Source organism: Panulirus ornatus, chromosome 58, assembly GCF_036320965.1.
Source record: "Panulirus ornatus isolate Po-2019 chromosome 58, ASM3632096v1, whole genome shotgun sequence".
NCBI lineage: Eukaryota > Metazoa > Arthropoda > Malacostraca > Decapoda > Palinuridae > Panulirus > Panulirus ornatus.
Window position 1 is genome coordinate 11,649,453 of NC_092281.1, and position 21,423 is coordinate 11,670,875.

Consider the following 21,423-nt stretch of genomic DNA (forward strand, 5'->3'; position numbering starts at 1 on the left):
CCCAACCTCACTCATGTACCACATTGCCCCAATTTTCTCATCCCATCCTTGCCTTTGGGCCTCCTAAATATTCAGGTCCCAGCACCTTGCCCTCTTTTACACATTTCTTCCATACCCTCATCCACAGTTCTCTTCTTCCTTTGCCTCTAATTACACACAAACCCTTTTTGTCTGTTTCTTCATTTTCTTCCTATGCCCAAAATATTTCATCTGGTCCACTTTCTTAATCAGACTGCACTTACTTCCACATCTCTTACTCTGTCATTTATTACATGCGTGATTAAACTCTTTTACACACCACATAAGGCTGCAAGACATTTTATTTCCAACAGATCCATCCTCTTAGTGAGTTCTGGGACCAAAAGCCTCTCCATACAACACCACTGGGATTCTTATTTCTTTAAACATAACCATGTTTGCCCTGACAATGTTGGATAACCTCTCCTTCCACTCACTACTAACCCAAAATCCTCTCACACAAATGTGTAATTACCCTAGACTTTCTTCCCTTGCTCCCACCCTATAATTTCGATCAGGTCCTATGGTTCATCTGATCCAGGTGTGTAAAGCATTCCTTTTTCTAGGTATTCCCAAAAAATAATTACTTATATATTTCATGTGCATTGTACGAGTTTGGGTTAATGGCCATCTAGTAATCGACAGATGTAATTCCAACATACACAACTAAAAAATGCTGATTATACCCAAACCCAGAATCAATTGGGTTTGGGAATATTTTGTTGGAACTTTTTTCTGTGTTTATAGTGAGAAAAAAATTGGGTGTACAGGGACTTCTACCAAGAGAATTTTTTGTCTCGATCATTTTACCCATGTATTTCATTAACCTAAACTGTACTGTAAACGCACACTAGTCCTGGGTATCTTGACCCCCTTTCCAGACAAAATTTACGTAACTTGTTTTGATTTCTCCTTAATGAACAATGACTATGTTCCTATGTTACACTTATGGTGTCTAGAGATACTGTCCATGCTGTAACTATAATTATGGATGCAACTCTTATAGTGATTCACATATTTCTTGTGTATCATCTCTGCTGGTTTTAGGATATGGATGCTAAATATACATAAAAATGCAAAGTTGAATTTGAAAATAACTGAAAAAAAGAGTACTTACAAATCAGACAAGTTACTACTATAACATAAAATTTTTAATGATTTTAGAGAACAGAATTGAGATATCCAGACATGAGGAAGCCTGAGAGTGGACCAAAGCAGTAGAAAATAGGAATGCCACTGAGCAATTAAATGCACTCCATGCTTCATTTTTTCTGGTGTCAACAAAAGTCCACATCAAGGCCAGGCCTCAACTGACACCTAAGGAGCTTAATGAAAGGGAATATATGAGAAAAAGTATTTAGGTATTTTGAAGAAATTGAAACGCCCGTCTTTTAAGAAGTGCCAAATGATATTTATTAGGAAGGACATGAAACGTAAATTTCCAAAGCTTTGAGGTGTAGGAAAGAAACTGTCAAAACAGCCCCTCATTGAGTAACCAACAGCCACATAGTAAACTTGTGATGCAGTAACTTGCCATGTGGTCTAGCTAGTGGTGGGGGCAGACAAGCAGCCAGTTCTCAGTTAAAAAAAACAAAGGGATACCTTCAGAAGGGAGAAAGTAAACAAGTATTGCAGCAGAGGGCAAGTAGGGTCAATTTTTTAAGTTAGTTGAGGAGAGTTGATATGTCAGACTGCTGTCAACTCTGTCCAGTAAAGATGCAGTGCTAGATCCACCCCAGATGTGAGAGTAGTACTCCAAACAAGGATATATTAACTTTCTATGGATGGAACACCTGTTCAGAAATTTTTTTTCAACATTTAAAAACTCCCAGATTCTTAGAGGCAGATTTGGCTAAGCTACATCTTCATTACACCCTCAGCGTCACCAAACTACATCTTCACTAAATCCTTGACATTCCTGTCTACTGATTTTGAACTTTACAACTCAGGACAAAGACCAACTTCACCACACCATCATCTCCTTTATTCCTTAGACAACAGTTGCCTTTGACTTGATCCACACGGTGCTGGTCAAAGGCCTCTTTACTAAATCAGTGACACTAATTGCCTTTAACACGAACCATAGCGATCAAGACACTGGCAATCTTCACCAAACTCTCATATCAATTACATCCTCAACACCACTGGTCTTAAATGTGATCCTTTCAGGCCTTTGTCCTGACTCATGAGAGTCATAACAAAGGACTTCTTCACTACATCTCAAACATAAGTGGCCACAAACGACATCATCACTTATATAATTAAACTCCAATTAGGAAGAAGTTGATGAAAATAAGTTACTTTGACAAGTAATGTCAAGAAGTCCTGAACTTGACTATTACATATAAATAGAGAGAGGGAGAGAAATGATTTACAAAAATCACAAGCCTTTCAATGGAATTCAAACATAGCAAACGTATAATTTATCATCATTACACCACTAATTTAACGGTCATAAAATATCAAAAATTTAATTTAGATCAAGAATATGAGAATTTTTATTCCCATGCATAACAAGCTTCTAGGCTCTGCTGATCCTAACACAAATTAAACCTAAAATTTTTTCTTGTCCACTAAAATAACTTTTATTTTCAAACCCGATTAAATTTGGACGAATATCTAGAGACTGTAAGTACCTTTTCCCTTACATTAAGTGATAAATCACAGAATGATTGACACAAGAGGAGTAAATAATCATCAAAACGAATCAAGAAGAGGTGGTGTGGGGAGCGACAGATGGTCGCACACTAGTATGAGGGTACTGGACAGACATGATTCCCCTGAATGAAGTCCTGGAAGGCCATTACACGAAACCTATTGATTTTACAGTTACAAGGTTCGCTAAATCGAAGGCATTAGAGAAGGTTCAGCTTAAAAGTTTCAAGGAAGAGCTGAAGAAACATTTCATTAGCAACTGAGAAGCGGTAATGCTGTAAATGCTGACTAAATTCTGTCTATACAGTAGACATTAGTTCAAGAATGGGTCATTACACGGTATGAAGCTCCTCCCCATGTGAACAAACTGTTAATTAAACAACCTATCAGCTAAAGAGAACTGAATTATTTAAATTCATTCTCACAGACACAAGGTACTAAATCATTTCGGATCAAGTGATTCAAAACAGTTTTACAACCCACTTGCCTGTTTACTTATTACGATTGTTCTCGAGAAGATATGCAATAACCATTCTTTTAAGCTATTATGCATGGAGAGTACGAATTCATATAGAAATTACTGATGGGTAGGTTTCATTTTTTGTGTCTTTGATATATAGCTTATACGATTTTCTAAATATCGGGGTACAATCGATAATGATGTTTAACATGGTGGTATAGTCTAATAGTAAATCTCTGAAAATTGGCAGAACTATGACTTCCTTATAAGAACGCTTGGAAGGTATTCCTGTCACAAATACTGATCACAAATGAATCACTTTCTCAGAACTAAATTGATATTCATGAAAACTACACCGTTTTTAGTTTATTTGATATTGTAAATATAATTCTCTAATTATTAGTCATATATTAAAAACAATATTTGGTTTATTCATAAATATAAAATATTGAACTACAATAGCTTTTGTTTTTATTTTTAATATTTGTGACGTGTACTTGTTGTTTTGCCAGTGGACACTCAACAAGTATCGGAGATGGACGTTTGGTGGACTTTCGCTTTCCTTTTATTTCTGCTATCGGTCACCTATGGTCAAAATCCCCATAAAAGATTCGAATATAAATACAGCTTCAAGGGGCCGTACCTAGCGCAGAAGGACAATCAGGTTCCCTTCTGGCAGTACAGTGGCAGTGAGTAAGAGTATTCTTGACAGTTACCTGACGTGTATGCCGGCCAAGGGATCGTCTGCTAACATATGTTCTGGGGCCACAACCTTCTGTGTAGTCTGTAGCGGCTTGACTATCTCAGGTGCTACAGCTGCAGGCCCAACAGACATTAGGGAGGGACTGGGTTTAATGCCCCGGAAATATTGGCCTGCCGATGGGCGAGTGACTGGTTGCGTCACAAGAACAGCTGATGACCCATACTTTACCATACATTACCCATGAGGAGCTCAGATCTGAGGCAGTTGTTTACGATGAAATATTAAGGTCAAAGTCATGGTTAACAGTCGCCATTTGTTTCCACGCAGTGTCAGGTCCATACTGCAGGAAATATTCTGGGAGATACTTTGTCATTATGAAGATTAAGGGCACCACGAAACTTTGATAAGTCTTTGATTGTTTTGTGTTAGTAGTGTAGTGTATAGAGAATGGAGTATGGGCTATTGATCACTGTAGCTCTGGATATAGAGCAAATTCTTGTGCTGTGCCAATTTAGTGTTTAGAGAATATTTTGTTAAACAATTGATTAGATGATAGTAGTGAGGTTTATGTGTATCAGTAAAAGTGTTAGGTACTTTAATGTAAATGTAGATGTGAAAAATCAACTGAATCTATAAACCTCATGTAATTTGACCCGGTAGCCAAAATGATTGTAGAAATATGTCAGCATGAAATACATCTGCTGCTGGGGATTGCTTAGCTGCTTGCTGTCACGTCTGTTTGTTAACATTTGGTGATATATGCAGGGTACTTAGTCATGTGTGGCTGGCATATGTTGATTAGAATATTGATCATTAAGATGGATCTTGACAGCTAGAGAGATCGTGAGTATTTTTTTTAAGCTCTGTTTAGTATTTACATGTTACGTGCTTTTACCTTAACCCCACGTTTTTCTAAATAACCAGCTTTTGCCATAGTAACATTGTGTATTAAGATGTAATGCACAAAATCTTGATATGCATGTCACTGTATTCTTTAAACACAACATTCACATTTCAGAATAAAGATTGACCAGTATTTATGGGTAGTAGTGATGTGAAGCTAAACTGACAATTGCTACAAGAAGATTGGAAGACCTTAATTTTCGATATTCTTTTTGAAATATGCCAGACATACTCATGATTGAGCATCTCTCGAACTCATGACAAATGTCCACACACAAAACTATGCAGCTGTTCTCATCATTGTCCAAACTCTTCTGAAAACTTGGAAAAGGTCATGGCTTGGAAGAAGAGGGAAATTGAGTTTCAAAAGTAATTATAATTAAAATCATATGTGGAAATCTTTGTGTACTTCCCTAGGAAGTGGCATTGATATACTGATTATAGTTATTTATTACTTATATTCTCCTTATTTGCTCTGTCTTCCTTGAAATTAATCATTTAGTATTATGTTCGTCAGTAATAAATGAAATTTTCAAAGGCACATCTTGAAATACCCTTTTATCCGATAAGGTTGGACAAGGTCATATGTTGCCTGAGACATCTTGACATGGGCCAAAGTTATAGTTGAACAGGCAGCTTTTTACCTTGGTGAGGATTAGGTTTGATATGGTAGGGCTTTTCACCTGGTTAAGAATTGGGTTTGTTTTTTCAATATTTAACCTTGTACCTTTCTAGTCTTATAAAGGCCTTCCCACAATTGTTGAGGTTTTTTGCTGTAATAGCTTTCCAGAGAAGTTTGTTACTGATATCAAAATCATGTTTGAGAGTGAGAAAGACATACTTTTGTTAAGAAAAGAAATACCATGGGTAATATTACAGTTTTTTACATGTTTAACTAGCAGTCTTGTTTGGCTAGAATCTATCCTTATTACAGAAGCTGCTTCTCATCCTGTTACACATTGTACATTCTTTTTCATGGAAATTTGTGATGTTTGCTGCTGCAACACTCACACTGTAATGTTCACTTCACTTATTTGCAACTTGTTCCTTGCTATAAACATTTGTTAAGTGGCAGTTTAGGAGAGGAATGTTGGAGATGATTGCATGAGCAATATATTCAACATCATTATACAGTTTGATATTCTCTTGAGCATTGTCTAATCGGAATAATCCCTCATCTGACAGTTTTTTATTATTCCGCTCTTTTGAGCATGTAAATGTAAGAAGTAGATTGATGAGCAGTGAAACAGTTTTATGAGCTTCACTACTTTGTAATTTTAGGAAAACCACTTATTATTGATTTTATGCTGTTTGAAGCAAGAGCTTTGATTAATCTTATATAGTTCATTATGGAGACATTGCCAGACTCCATTTGCTTGTGGCTTACTATAAGTTGAAAAGTCACCTTAGAAGTCAATTACAGTGGTTGTATTATCAAAGTACAATCATGTTGAAGAATTTTTCACTCCAAAGGAGTCCATCCTTTTCCTGCTACTGATTGTATTACAGTTTTAAGCTGCCTGAACCTCTGAAGAAGAGGTCCTAAGGATACATATACAGAAGTCCCTAGCCTACCACCGTCTTAAGTATAAATGCTTAGAATACTGCATACCAATTACTAACCTTGGCATCAAGTTTTGGGTATCCATGGTTTTCATTGGCACTATCAAAATTTCAGCCATACATTGGGTGAGCATCATGTGGCTACAGGCTGCTTTTAACCCTACTCGGCAGATCATTTCTAGGGAGAGGTAAGAGGAATGTCATAACCAGGCAGTGTTGCTTGTGCAAGTGTTGAGGTAGCCTTTTGTGTGACATAGCTACCTGGCTGCTTTGTAGGACTATGAAGATGACATATTGCCTTCATATTATTACCTTGCAGCTTTGTACATCATTTCTTTGTACTCTTATAAAATAAGCATGCTGTTTTGGAATTATAATGCTCACTTTTACCTCTGAGTTGTTCAATTTAAGGGTCATTCCCCCTAACTCCCCATTTCCTTTAGGCCCTGTATATTCCCAACCACGATTTTGCCATCCATAAGCTCCTCCAGGAACAGGAACATTACCCCAGTAGTTGGTAAGGGACTTTGGTAGTAAGATAACATATTCAGGAAATAATTTTTTATTTCTTTTTCCCTTGCCACAGGGTAGAATAGAATACTAACCATGTGTCTCCAACATTTTGTAGAGGGGAACTTTATTATCACTTCCTAAGAGTAGGAGCAAGAGGAGTGGAGAGAAGATTGTACCCCGATAGGTCAGTTGATAGCACAACCTCACTTAGGTGGGGCAAGGCAACCTGGTCTAATATAAAATTCAGTTCTTGAGAAATGCATGAAATTATATCAACTTTCATTTTTGTTTATTGTATTTTAAGTTTTATGAGGTACTTTATACTTTATTTGTAATGTTGACACCTTTTATTTTGCAGATGCCATTGCCAGTGAGGAAAGTGTTCGTATCACCCCATCTCTGCGCAGTCAGAAGGGTCAAATATGGACCAAAATTCCGACAAACTTCGAGTGGTGGGAAGTAGACTTTGTCTTCCGTGTGACTGGACGAGGGAGAATAGGAGCTGATGGCTTGGTTAGTGGACTCATCACTCTGTGTTTTATAAAGAAGCATATTAACATATTTCACTCTCGTGTTACTAATGAACCTCTTTAGACCATAAGTTTTTCTGTTGGTACTGGTATAGGAATATTTACAGTGTTCATATGTAGTAGATATTGTTAGAGTGTTTGTTTTATCTTCATATTGTAGGTATTAATGCAAGTACTAATATTTGTTATTGATATTGATCATGGTTTGTATATTTCACAAGTATTGAAAAACATGAACCAGAAATACAATTTATAGTTTCCGTATCATACCAATATTTTTCATTGAACTCTTCATCTTATATATACCAGTTAGTATCCTGCAGGAGAATAGAATGATCAGTGCACAGTCTTCCCCACGCACTATGATCAGTTTGTGTTTCAACAGATCCCTTTACCAAATTTCAAAGGAGCAGCCCTCATTCCAGATACACATATGGGTCTTGTACACTAGTTATTATCTCCACCCATTTTTCTTTTTTTTTTTTTTTCAAAATTTCCTCAGACTTTCAAATAGATTTTTATTTTTCCCAATCCACATTCACCCAGCAGCACTTTCCCAGACACATTTCTTTCCACTTTGTCTTGAATTACCCACTTTCATTTAAACTTAGAGACTTTTTAACATTCTCTTTTTTATTGATATTGTAGATTTGGTTCTTATTCACTTAATACAGCAAAATTGTGAAAATACAGGAACCATGTCACAAAATAAAGATCACATGGGCACCAGCTGAGAAGTTTCAGATCTTGAGGAGAAAGGTAGCCAGTCACAGCATTAGTGGAAAGTAACATGGCATGACCTTGTTAGTCCCTATCGGTATTTAAAACATTTTGAGATTGTGTGGTGCCGAGTATTAATATATGGAAACATTTTGTGAGACATTGTCATAACTGCATAACTGAGGAAAACCACTTTAGCCCAGAAGTGTTTTGTGTTTTTTTTTTTTTTTATTATTTGATATTGATGTAAGACTCACCTCTGTTAAGTGATGAAACTAGAATTCCATCCCACCTGACATATACCCATCAGAAACCACACTCCTGATAAACATGAGTCACACTCTCGTGCTTATGTTCTAGACATCACCCATCACTACAAGCACCATTTGAGCATATCCTAAGACTCTTAATGGCCACAATGCAACTGCAATAAAGAAGACACCAAGCATTTACTACTCAATTGCTTTCACATCACAACTCTTTATAACCTATCATCCCAACCATTGGATGTGGCCAGCTTCCTTAGTGCTGCAGGAACCTGATAAGGATAGAAGGGACTCCTACGACAAGAAGGTAGAGGACCAGATCCATGAATGCCACATACAAATTCCTCTCTTTCTCGAATTTCTCTCGATTTCTTCATATCCCCTGGCTCAGCCCATCCTTGCAAACCATACTGCTTCAATTCGCTCTTTCCCTTGCATGCTTCTGATCTGCCTGTATGTCCAGGCCCTGTGCCTTCAAAACATCTTTCACTGCACCGTTCCACATCATACTTTGTTTCGCTGTTTTCCTTGCTTCATCCACTTCTGACATATATACCCTCTTAGTCATCCTTTCCTCGCTTATCCTCTCTCCATGTCTAAACTATATCAGCACACCCTTTTCAGCTTTGTCATACATACTCCTCTTACTACGACATCTCTGTTTTCCTATATCATTTTTTATTGAAGCAACCCTTCTTCCATGACATACGGTTCTCAAACATTTAATTTCCAACACATTCACCATATCCTTAACATTTTTGTCTAAGGCCCATGCCTCACATCCATATAGCACTGACTGTATTACTATACCATCAAACAAACCCATTTTTGCCCCTATAGATAGTTCTGTCTGTCCACACATTTCTCAATGTTTTCACAACCTTTCCCATCTCACCCACCCAGTGGGTCACTTCAGCTGCCAGTGTTCCATTCTAGGTATCTAAAACATTTCACTTCCTCCAAGTTATCTCATCAAACTTGCATTCCAAATACCCTCTCTCTTTTTGCTGCTAAGGATAGTAATCATGCTTTTATTTGCATTTACTCTCGATTTTCTCCTTTCATATAATCTCCCAAACTGACACCAGCTTCTGCAGTTTCTAACTCGATTTTGTTGCCAAAGCTGCGTCATCAGCAAACAAGTGCTGAATCAGTACCTAGATCCCTCTCTGCCACCACCAGCAGACTGCAAACCTGCCCCTGTCTCCAAGACCCTTGTATTTACATCCCCAACCATTTGCAGGTTTAAACAGCTATGATGATATCACACAAGTCACACTACCCTTCAATTACAACTTGAAATTGCATTTATGGGAAGGAAGGAAGATTAAAAGTATATCTTTTATGTTTCTGAATCTAAATTTTCTTCATGACAGGCTGTCTGGTTTAATGATAAACCTGCTGGGGAAGGTCCAGTGTTTGGAAGTGAAGACAAATGGAATGGACTTGGAGTCTTTTTTGATTCCTTTGACAATGATAACAAAAGGAACAACCCATACGTCATGGCCATGGTCAATGATGGGACTAAGGTTTATGATCACGAACAGTAAGTGTTTACTCAATACAGTCATTAATTCACAGGTAAGAGTAACAGGGTAGCAGAATCACTTCCAGGAAAGTGTATGTGGTGTCAGATGTAAGTCAGTTATCTCACTGAATGGAATGTCAGGGTGATAAACTTTGCATATACCAAGATGGAAGTGCTTTGATAAACATTGTATGGAAGGGTAATTTTGATAGGGGTGTGTGTATGTTAAAGGTAAAGGGTAGTGACATTTGACTGGGATTAAGGGAAGTGTTTGTGATCAAGCTTGTTAGGCAGTACAAATGGCTACAAAGGAAGATGTGGGAATTTTATTAAATGATAATTATTTTGAAAGTTTGTTGATTGCAGATATGTAAGTTATATATTTTTAGCAATGAAAATTTTTTGATGGACTCTGTGTTACTGTGAAAATCATAAATGTAGTTAGTTTGATGAAATTTTATTTATGTTTCTTGATACATGTTAAGAATACACTCTGGGTGTGATGATTTTGGTTTTACTGTTACATTTTCCAAGTAATTTTTCTTTCCAGTGATGGCTTGAGCCAGCAACTTGGTGGTTGCCTTCGAGACTTCCGAAACAAACCTTTCCCAGTTAGAGCGAAGATTGAGTATTACAAGAATGTCCTAACTGTGAGTTACAGATAATTATCATATTTTACAAATTGGTGAATTTTATTCATTTAGCTTGTTTTGTTGACTATTGTATTCTTTTATTTGAAATATAAGTCTGTTCTGTGCCTAAGGTCTTTACTGCATTTGAATTTCATGTACATGAATTAGTGAGAGTAATACCTATGCGTAATAAACAGAATATTTTTTCCTATAGGTGATGAGAATAGTTTCTCGTACTCTTTTGAAACAATTTCCCCCCTTTTTTTAACATCAGTAACCCCGCCTCTTCTGCATTATGTGAAATATGTGAATGATAGCAAATTGGTGCCTTTTGTTTATGATGATCTGTTCGTGTGTTTTGTAAAGTTAGAAAATATTATGGGGAGAGGGGGTGCCATTTCGTGTGTGGTGGGGTGGCGACGGGAATGGATGAGGGCAGCAAGTATGAATATGTATATGTGTTTATATGTATAAAACTCTGTATGTATATGTATGTATACGTTGAAATGTATAGGTATGTATATGTGCGTATGTGGGCCTGTATGTATATGCATGTGTATTTGGGCGGGTTAGGCCAATCTTTCGTCTGTTTCCTTGTGCTACCTCGCTAACGCGGGAGACAGCAATAAAGTAATATAAAAAATATGCAAAAAGAATTGTGCAGTACATTTGAATGTAGTGGATTCATTGGTAGTGCAGTATGAAGCTGGTTTTCATAGTTGACTCCTGTTATTTCGTGTGTTTTTTTTTTCATATTAACTTTTAATTTTTTGATCTTGTGTTACTGTGATAAAGTGGTCATCTTTTTTCTGTATAGAATCATCATTTAGTCACAAAACTCCCATTTGAAAAGCTGAGCAGTTAATCATATTTTCTAATGGGTAAGACTTTTTATTGTGAAATAGTCTTGTCATTTGTTTCTTTGAATTTTGCAGAGGCTTTTTTATTTCTCTCAATTTTGAAGGACATGAATATTTAATTGAAATTCTGCTCCATTACCACCTTTTAACAACAGTAGCCCCAGTTTCCAGTGATCTTGTGTGAGATTCCTTGGTATATCGTTGTGAGGAAGCTACTGTAATATACTTGTGATTCAGTGAATCTTTAGAATCTCCATATGGCTGTCTACCCTGTCATTGTGAAAAAAAATTGCAATTGATTTTACTAGTATCATGTTAACAAGACTTTATACTTATTGAGTTGCTTGGCCGTTGGATGTTAGAAAAAAAAATTGCATGTTAATCTTTTAATTGCTATGGATGTATATATTTGTCCTACCCTGTGAGTGCTGTGGACAGTGAATGGAACCATGGGATCTGAAGTGATCCATAGGCTGGGTGAAAAGGCAAAGGTCCTGGGCACATTAGGGAGTGTATGGAAGGAGAGATAACATTTTATGAAGGTAAAATGGGTATGTTTAATGGTTTACTTGTTCTTTAGATCACTCCTTAACTTCTCTGCTATTGTCCAAATAAATTAAGGTAATCACATAAGATGGTATTGCCATGAAGGAGACATGGCAGATGATAGCTAGGTTGAGACAGTGTATTGTAGCATAGTAGAAGGTACAAGAAAAGGTATACTGTAGATGAGTTGCTTTGAATTAATTGATTGTACTAGAGGTATTTAAGATGTTCACGGAATCCTTTTTGGTCACTTAGACTTGAGTCATTATGTCTGCAAAGGTTGTTTGAATGATTATTTTAATGTTATGATAAATCAACTTAATGTGTAGAGTGAAAAAGTAGGAGATGTGAATGTGATGTAGGTGTTCATGATTCACTCTTACACATTGGATATGGATTAAGGATGTGTGAGTGAACTGAGAGGCAGTGTATACTTCCTGATCCACGACATGTAAAGGAGAACAAAGTTTAAAATATTAGAATATTCAGATCTATGTGTTGCATACATTTTGGTATCTTGATAGAATAGTTTAATTAATGGTATATTTTTGCATCCTCACTTTTCTTTGTTATTAGATTTTATAGTTTTTATAATGACACAGGTAATGATACAGCAACTTGAGTTTGATTATACCAAACTTGAGGAAAAAGAAGACCAAGATGTAGATTCTGTTAAACCTGAGTCAGAAGGTACAAAAGTATCAGAAGATCAGCCATCAGCTGCACTTCCTCTTGCCAATGATATGACGACACCTTCACCATATGCCTACGAGCATGAACTGAAGACCTCAGAGCCCCCAGATGATATTTTTTCGACCATATCATCAGCTTACCAGAGTTTTACATCAGAGAGTACCCTGCCATCAACATATTCTGATAGTGAGTTGACTGCCCCAACGACTGTGTCTACTGCAGTAGCACCAGATGATGAGTATACCAAAGAAGTTTTAGATGCCAGTCACCTTCTTATAGAAGCTGTTCATGATGTTGCTGAGGAGGAGCTATCAACAGGGTGGGGATGGTTTGGGAGCGAGCCATCAGTGTCTACAACTACACCTAAACCTCAAAAGAAGAGGAGGAGAAGGAAGAAACAGAGGAAGACTAGGGGAAAGAAGAAGAGGAAGAGGGTACAGAGTGAGGCACTGGTAGGAGGGCATGTTGGGATGAACCCTGAGTGATAAGAGTGCAACCTAATGTCCTTTATATGGAATAATGGAATGCTTTCCCTCAACTAGGGTGGATTTTTTTTCCCTATCAGCTTTGTGTTTTAGTTTTGACCACATTGCTATGACTGCTGTCAGTTTATGAACTAATTGTGCTGTTGAAATCATGTTAACTGCTGACTTCACTACTCAGGGACCAAGGTTTAGTTCAAGATACAGAACAGTTAGTTTTAATGGGTGCTTTAGTTTCTATCAACATGTTCCAAATTAGTGAACTCAGAACTGAATATTGTTTAGTCTAAGCCTCTGAGATCCTCAGAAGTATATATAATCTGTGGAGCACATTATTTACACATGAAATGAGCCTTTATGTGTGCTGTTATATCCACAAAACCATTCAAGCAAGTTTAGCATTGGAGTTATGCATGAAATAATATCCCAGTATCTTGGGTCATTGAACATCTTAGTTCAAGTGCAAAACATACATTGAAGAATTTGGAATCATTTAGTGGACAACTTGAATGAAACAGACTTCCCTTTACTTCAGGTAAAACATGTAAAGCTGTTGTACTGTAATAGGTGGCAGATTCGTTATCCTTCAGTAACCTTGGAAGCTGTATTGAGGATAAAGCTTTCCATCTCCAATCAATTGATCTTTTTCTCTAGCAACATTTAGACTACAGTCCACTTGAGATGTGGCACATAAAGTCAAATAAAACAATATCACTACAAAACTTTCTGAAAGTATCAGAGATTGGTTTTTTCTTGATTCAGGTTTGTATATATATTAAGACATGTAAGGAAAAAACTTTCCAGTTCAATTTTTGCACCTTTTTATGTGGGTTCCATTTAGATTTTATTTGAAATTTGGAGTTAATTATAAAGGATCCATCTTAGCCATCATAATCAGCATCATATTACAAGAATGGCTTGAATTGTGTAGACATTGAAGAGCTAAAATGCTCTGAAATTCAAGATGATTTTTGGCGGTTCCTCTATATATTACCATGAAATTAGGTAAAGCAATTTTCTTTATTTAGTTTCTTAAGTTAACTGAAGTTTATCCTAACAAGGCCATTTATTACTAATATTGTACTTAGGGTGACTTTTGTATAAAGTAATTTGAAATTTGCAGATTATTTTTTTTTGGCACACTATATTTAATGACCTTCAGCACTAGCCGTGGTTTTTTGAACGACTGTATCTTGCCCAGCAGAGCTTTTAAAAGCATTTATTAATGGTGGATAAAGGTATAGTTTCACTAAAAGTAAGCAGCTTACTGTGTGTTTCCTCCTTACCATTTAAAGTACTCTATATAATCATTTATATTTTAGATAACATGAATGGTCTTTTGCATTATTTTTATTTTTTTTTTTTGCTTTGTCGCTGTCTCCCGCGTTTGCGAGGTAGCGCAAGGAAACAGACAAAAGAAATGGCCCAACCCACCCCCATACACATGTATGTACATACGTCCACACACGCAAATATACATACCTACACAGCTTTCCATGGTTTACCCCAGACGCTTCACATGCCCTGATTCAATCCACTGACAGCACGTCAACCCCAGTATACCACATCGATCCAATTCACTCTATTCCTTGCCCTCCTTTCACCCTCCTGCATGTTCAGGCCCCGATCACACAAAATCTTTTTCACTCCATCTTTCCACGTCCAATTTGGTCTCCCACTTCTCCTCGTTCCCTCCACCTCCGACACATATATCCTCTTGGTCAATCTTTCCTCACTCATTCTCTCCATGTGCCCAAACCATTTCAAAACACCCTCTTCTGCTCTCTCAACCATGCTCTTTTTATTTCCACACATCTCTCTTACCCTTACGTTACTTACTCGATCAAACCACCTCACACCACACATTGTCCTCAAACATCTCATTTCCAGCACATCCATCCTCCTGCGCACCACTCTATCCATAGCCCACGCCTTGCAACCATACAACATTCTTGGAATCACTATTCCTTCAAACATACCCATTTTTGCTTTCCGAGATAATGTTCTCGACTTCCACACATTCTTCAAGGCTCCCAGGATTTTCGCCCCCTCCCCCACCCTATGATCCACTTCCGCTTGCATGGTTCCATCCGCTGCCAGATCCACTCCCAGATATCTAAAACACTTTACTTCCTCCAGTTTTTCTCCATTCAAACTTACCTCCCAATTGACTTGACCCTCAACCCTACTGTACCTAATTATATCTTGTTTTATTGATTATTTCTTAAGTTATTTGACTAGTGTGGTTTTTTCTGATGTCCCAGAATTTTGTCTGTCTGTATGTATTTGTGTGTGTTTTGACTGTGGCACTAATGAATTTCTAACTGATTGAATTTTATTGATGATATTTTCTAAATATAGTTACTTACCACCATTTATTGACATTACATTCGAAAGATCCGTAGGCATTTATTATACAAAGATATTCTTCTTTCAATACTTTCTCTTTAAAATGCATTGTGGTTAGTTGTTTTGCAGCTTGAGATTTAGACATAGAAAAGATGACTTAATGTTCTTCATTTGACAGTTAGAAGATATAGACATTTTGTTAATGTTTGTGCTTACCTGATTGGACATTTACAATGGAATACTTTTTGTATTCTTACGTCATATAATACTGAGTAAATGGTATGTTTCCTTTACAGAAATTCATGTGTTACGTAATTTCAATGTACAGCAAAGAATTCAGAAATTAGATGAAAATTACAATTTCAGATTTCAAAAGTTTATTCCTGAGAAAAGGGACCTCATCCACAATTTAAGTGAGGTGCCTGCATTATAGTATTCTCATTTGTAAATAGCAACATGCTTGTAAGCATTGATTAACCATTAATTAACAATGTTCATAAACATTATTTTCAGACTTGAGAAATGTTTGATTCCGTGAATAAGTTATTTGAACATGATCTGATAGATATTATTTTAGCATTGATTGATCAGTTGGAATGTTGGGTTAAAATGCTGATAATTTGATCCAGACCCATGGAAAGGGAATGTATGATAGTGGACAGAATATACAGATGATTAATATTATTGATTTCAGTTGCTGATACACAGTGGAATGACAAACAATGAGAAAGATTATGAGATATGTATGCGTGCAGAGAATGTACATCTGCCACCATCGGGCTACTTTGGAGTGTCTGCCGCCACAGGTGGCTTAGCTGATGACCATGATGTGAGTTGAATTTTTTTTTTTTATTATATGCCTTTTTATTGATCTTATGCAACTTACATTCCATATACTCATACCCTTTTTACCGCATCAATCATATCACATTTTCTCAGACTCCTTATCCTTCAGCTTTGGTTAATTGGCTTATATGCTCTTTAATTTGGATTTTCCACTTTTTTATTTGTGTATTTTTAGCTGACTTAGTGAGTTACTGTCACCACTTTGCATTTGTCCTCTTCATCTATTTGTAAACTTGTTTGTTTTTCATGTTTGTCAGCCAGAGTAATTTTCAGATACTTATTTTCCTACATAATATCTGTTTGATATCCGAGTTGGTACCATACCATCCACAGGGAAGCACAGTCTCGTATCCAAACCTCTAAGGTTACCTTTCAGTCCTCTGCTCATAAATTTTTTAAAACATTTATCTGTCATAGTATATGCAGTAAGGCTTTGAAAAAATACATGAGGGAAATCCAAAAACACAAGTAGTTTTTTATGGAAATGTTCATTTGTGCTGATATCTTCTTTCTGATTTTAGGTACTAAAGTTTTTAGTGTCATCAATGCGTTCTCCTGAAGAAATGGCAATGCTGCAGACCAATCAGGAGGAAGAAGAAAAATTCCGGCAAGAGTTCAAAGAGTATCAGGAAAAAACTAAAAAGGCTCGTGATGAGTGAGTATTACTATTTCATATGAAGCTATTAGATAGAGGCATTGGAGGGATTAGACTTTACAAGTTAAAGGGCTTTGTTTATTGTAATGTTGTACATCATGTATGTCATAGTGATAAACATCAGCATATTGTTATTGTTGATATTATTGTTATCATTATCACAAGTTCATGTATAGTACCACTGTATGAAGTTAAGGGGAATAAAGGTGAGTGTTCAAGCTACAGAGGTACAAGCTTGTTGTTTGTACCTGGTAAGTAGTATGAGAGAGTAGAGATTGAGAGGCTGTACAGAGCATCAGACTGGGAAGAACATTGTGGTTTCAGAAGTGGTAAAGGATTTGTTGATCTGATGTTTGCTTTGAAGAATGTGCTTGAGAAATACTTCAGAGCAACAGAAGGATATGTATGTGGCATTTATAGATCTGGAGAAGGCATATGATAGGGTTGATAGAAATGCTTTGTAGAAGGTTTTAAGGATATATGGTGTGGAAGGAAAGCTTTTAGAGGCAGTGACTAGTTTTTATTGGGTGCAATGCATGTGTATACGTTGGAAGAGAGGAGAGAGAGGTTCCAAGTGAATTTGGTCTGAAATAGGGATGTGGATAGGAGAGTCTTGAAGAGAGGGGCAAATATGCAGTCAGTAGGGGATGAGGGGGCTTGAAAAGTGGGTCAGTTTTTGTTTGCTGATAGTATAGTACTGTTGGCAGATTCATGTGAGAAACTGCAAAGGTAGGCAACTGAGTTTAGGTGTGTGTGTGTGAAAGGAGGAAGTCGAGAGTAAATGGAAATAAAGTAATGTTATTAGATTTAGCAGGGTTGATGGTTAGGTTAGATTAGGTGTGTTTGAATGGAGAAAAATTGGAGGAAGTGAAGTGTTTTAGATACCTGGAGGTGGACATTGTGGCAAATGGAACCATGAAAGTAGCAGTGAGTCATAGGGTGGGCAAAGGGGATGAAGGTTTTGGGAGCATTGAGGAATGTATGCAAAGAGAGATTGTTTATCTGAGAAGGCAAAAATGGGTATGTTTGAAGATATAGTAGTACCAAAGTTATATGGATGCAAGGCATAGGCTATAAATGAGGATGTGCAGATGAGGTTGGAAGTGTAGGAAATTTAATTTGAGAACAGTATATGGTGGTACATTTAACAAAGAAAAAAAGGGTAAGAGAGAGGTGTGGTAATAAAGAGAGTGCGGTTAAGAGAGCTGAAGAGTATGTGCTGAAATGGTTTGAACACATTGAGAGAATGAGTGAGGAGAGGTTAACAAACACACCACCTCCCCACAAATTGTCCTCAAATATTTCAGTTTCAACACATCCACCCTCTTCTGCACAGCCTTATCTATAGCCCATGCCTTGCAACCATGTAATATTGTTGGGACTACTATTCCTTCAAACATACCCATTTTTGCCCTCCCAGATAACATTCTTTCTTTCCATATGTTCTTCAGCACTGGTGCAACTTTTGCCCCTCCCCCACCCTGTGCCTCTCTTCTCATGCAAGGCTTTCACCACCTCTTCTTTCTTAACCAAACTACTACTGTGACTATGTCTCTTTGCATACATCCTACATCTGCTACTATATCATCAGACACACTTAACAATCCTTCAAACAATCCTTCAAAATACTTGCTACATGTGAAATGAATTATGTGATCAACAGTTTTTCCAGAATAATTTTGGCTTACCTCTGTAGATTTAAGCAAAAATTTATACCTTCTTGTGTATGCTATGTTTCTCTATCTATGGATATAGTAGTATCTTGTTTATAGAATATGCTGACTCTGGGCCAGTGGCTAAGAGGTAAGATATTCTGTCTACAGATTATGAATTTTATATCCTTAAGAGTGTGAAACACACAAGAGGGTTCTTGAACCTGCCCCGCAAAACTTCCAGAAATTACTGTTTTTAGGTTCATAGTGTGCACTTACTTTTTCAGGTATATTGCACAAAATCCTGATGCTGTTCAGAAAGACAAAGAGGAGGAATATGAGTCCTGGGAACAGAGAGAATTGCGTCAAATATTCACTGGACAGAGTCAGGTGAGGCATTTAAGTTATGGCAATTTTTGGCAAAAAGATTGAGGTGTAAAGGCAAAGCACTATTAAATCTGAATTTCATGATTGAGTTTCGTACTATGTCTTGGCTGTTGGTGTGGAGGCTGTAGGACTTCTTATATTTGTTGAATACCGCTAACTTTTATTGTAAACTATACCATGCACCAATTTATTTAAATGTAGAATATCACCACATTTTCATGTGCAGTGAACATAATCATAACATTTCGGAATTTGTCAGACATATCAAGCAGCAAATTTTACTTCAGCATTTAAGTCTTAAAGATTGATTACTTACCTAATTCAGGGTATTAGGTGGTACCTGCTCAAGATTTAGTGTTTTTGGGACTTGTTTGGGTACTTTACACTAGTACCAAGCATGATTATATATTTTTTTGATGAAATACATTTTTATTGAGAAAAGAATACTTTTTCTTATTTACCAAAATGATCCTGGTGTGTGATAGGTTACACATTCTGTTATTCTTTATAAAACTCACTGTGTGATATGTGCTGTGTTGCAAATATCTATGCTCATCTGTTCAGGTTTAAACCACACCTCAAACATGCTGATTTTTCCTCTTGTGAAAAATAAATTGTTTATCACTGAATTTGTTTACAGTGAGTAAACTTGTGCTAGACTGAAATAATTTTATAAGCCTGTTCAGAAATCCAGTGGGTATCATAGAAAATTAGAACGGAATGAATTGGATTTTTGTGGTTGGTAGAGTGTGACATACTGTCTTAAAATGGTAAGCAAATATGAAAAAAAGAAAATTGATAGATAAACTGCAAAATGTTCATTAGGGCTTGACTCTGAAATGAGGATATGGTTTCAATGCATTATACAATGCAGGTAGAGAGGGAATTTAAGCAAATGAGGCTGTCTTTTGTTCTTGGCAATACTTCACTAAAGTGGGAAACTGAACATGTGGGGAAAATTTTTATTAATATTTTCTCTGAAAGAAAGAAAACTACTTATGCTGTAATGTGTAGTAGAAGGCATCTGAAAGGATAGGGAATAGGAGGGGGTGGCTAAGAAACTCTCTTTTTTTTTATTTCAATATCCAATAGATGGAACAGAAGGAGCCAAGCAAAGGTGCTCATCCTCCTCGAAGGCTTAGGCTAGGGTGTGTGAATATGCACTGTTGCAACAAAGATGAGAAAATGTAAGAGATGGGTACTGTGTTTGGGGAGAGGAATGTGGATGTTGTGGCCGTTAAGTGAAACGTATGATTTGGGCCTGTTTCTTTGTTATTTTTTCTCTGATACACCTTTAGAGTTTTTTATATTAGAAAACCAGTTTCTTTGTTGCTCATTTTTCAGATTCATGAAGTTATACGAACGCTCCATATCAAAATGGATGAAATTATTGGCAGGCAGGAACGAACACTTGGTTTGGTCTCTGCAGTCCATTCAGGAATGGGTGAGTTATTTGCTGAAACTTTTGGAGAGTTGAAGGTAACTTTAGGTAAGGAGAACCAGAACTAACAAGTGTGGTTATGTGATCAGAAATACAATACAGTAGTGAAGAAATAAGAGAAAATGTAAGTTGATACATACACATATTTTATTAAAGCATAACTAGGGAAAATATATATATATATATATATATATATATATATATATATATATATATATAGGGGCAAGTATGAAGTCTGTTGGGGATGAGAGAGCTTGGGAAGTGAGTCAGTTGTTGTTCGCTGATGATACAGCGCTGGTGGCGGATTCATGTGAGAAACTGCAGAAGCTGGTGACTGAGTTTGGTAAAGTGTGTGGAAGAAGAAAGTTAAGAGTAAATGTGAATAAGAGGAAGGTTATTAGGTACAGTAGGGTTGAGGGTCAAGTCAATTGGGAGGTGAGTTTGAATGGAGAAAAACTGGAGGAAGTGAAGTGTTTTAGATATCTGGGAGTGGATCTGTCAGCGGATGGAACCATGGAAGCGGAAGTGGATCATAGGGTGGGGGAGGGGGCGAAAATTTTGGGAGCCTTGAAAAATGTGTGGAAGTCGAGAACATTATCCCGGAAAGCAAAAATGGGTATGTTTGAAGGAATAGTAGTTCCAACAATGTTGTATGGTTGCGAGGCGTGGGCTATGGATAGAGTTGTGCGCAGGAGGATGGATGTGCTGGAAATGAGATGTTTGAGGACAATGTGTGGTGTGAGGTGGTTTGATCGAGTAAGTAACGTAAGGGTAAGAAATAAGGGAAATAAAAAGAGCGTGGTTGAGAGAGCAGAAGAGGGTGTTTTGAAATGGTTTGGGCACATGGAGAGAATGAGTGAGGAAAGATTGACCAAGAGGATATATGTGTCGGAGGTGGAGGGAACGAGGAGAAGAGGGAGACCAAATTGGAGGTGGGAAGATGGAGTGAAAAGGATTTTGTGTGATCGGGGCCTGAACATGCAGGAGGGTGAAAGGAGGGCAAGGAATAGAGTGAATTGGA

General features: G+C 37.0%; 1 protein-coding gene across 4 annotated transcripts in view; it reads left to right on the forward strand.

Annotated features, from left to right (window-relative positions):
• The first annotated feature begins 3,645 nt into the window (after positions 1–3,645).
• Positions 3,646–21,423, forward strand: part of LOC139766505 (protein ERGIC-53-like) — a 32,652-nt gene continuing 14,874 nt past the window's right edge. For 2 of the 4 annotated variants that reach the window (XM_071695192.1, XM_071695193.1), the window contains exons 1-9: positions 3,646–3,822; positions 7,174–7,328; positions 9,708–9,877; positions 10,410–10,509; positions 12,500–13,042; positions 16,116–16,250; positions 16,789–16,922; positions 18,862–18,964; positions 20,306–20,405. In XM_071695192.1, the coding sequence (XP_071551293.1) occupies positions 3,669–3,822; positions 7,174–7,328; positions 9,708–9,877; positions 10,410–10,509; positions 12,500–13,042; positions 16,116–16,250; positions 16,789–16,922; positions 18,862–18,964; positions 20,306–20,405 (1,594 nt within the window). In that variant the 5' untranslated portion in view covers positions 3,646–3,668. The remainder of the gene's footprint in view (positions 3,823–7,173; positions 7,329–9,707; positions 9,878–10,409; positions 10,510–12,499; positions 13,043–16,115; positions 16,251–16,788; positions 16,923–18,861; positions 18,965–20,305; positions 20,406–21,423) is intronic. The other 2 variants (XM_071695194.1, XM_071695195.1) reach the window with 1 other exon arrangement.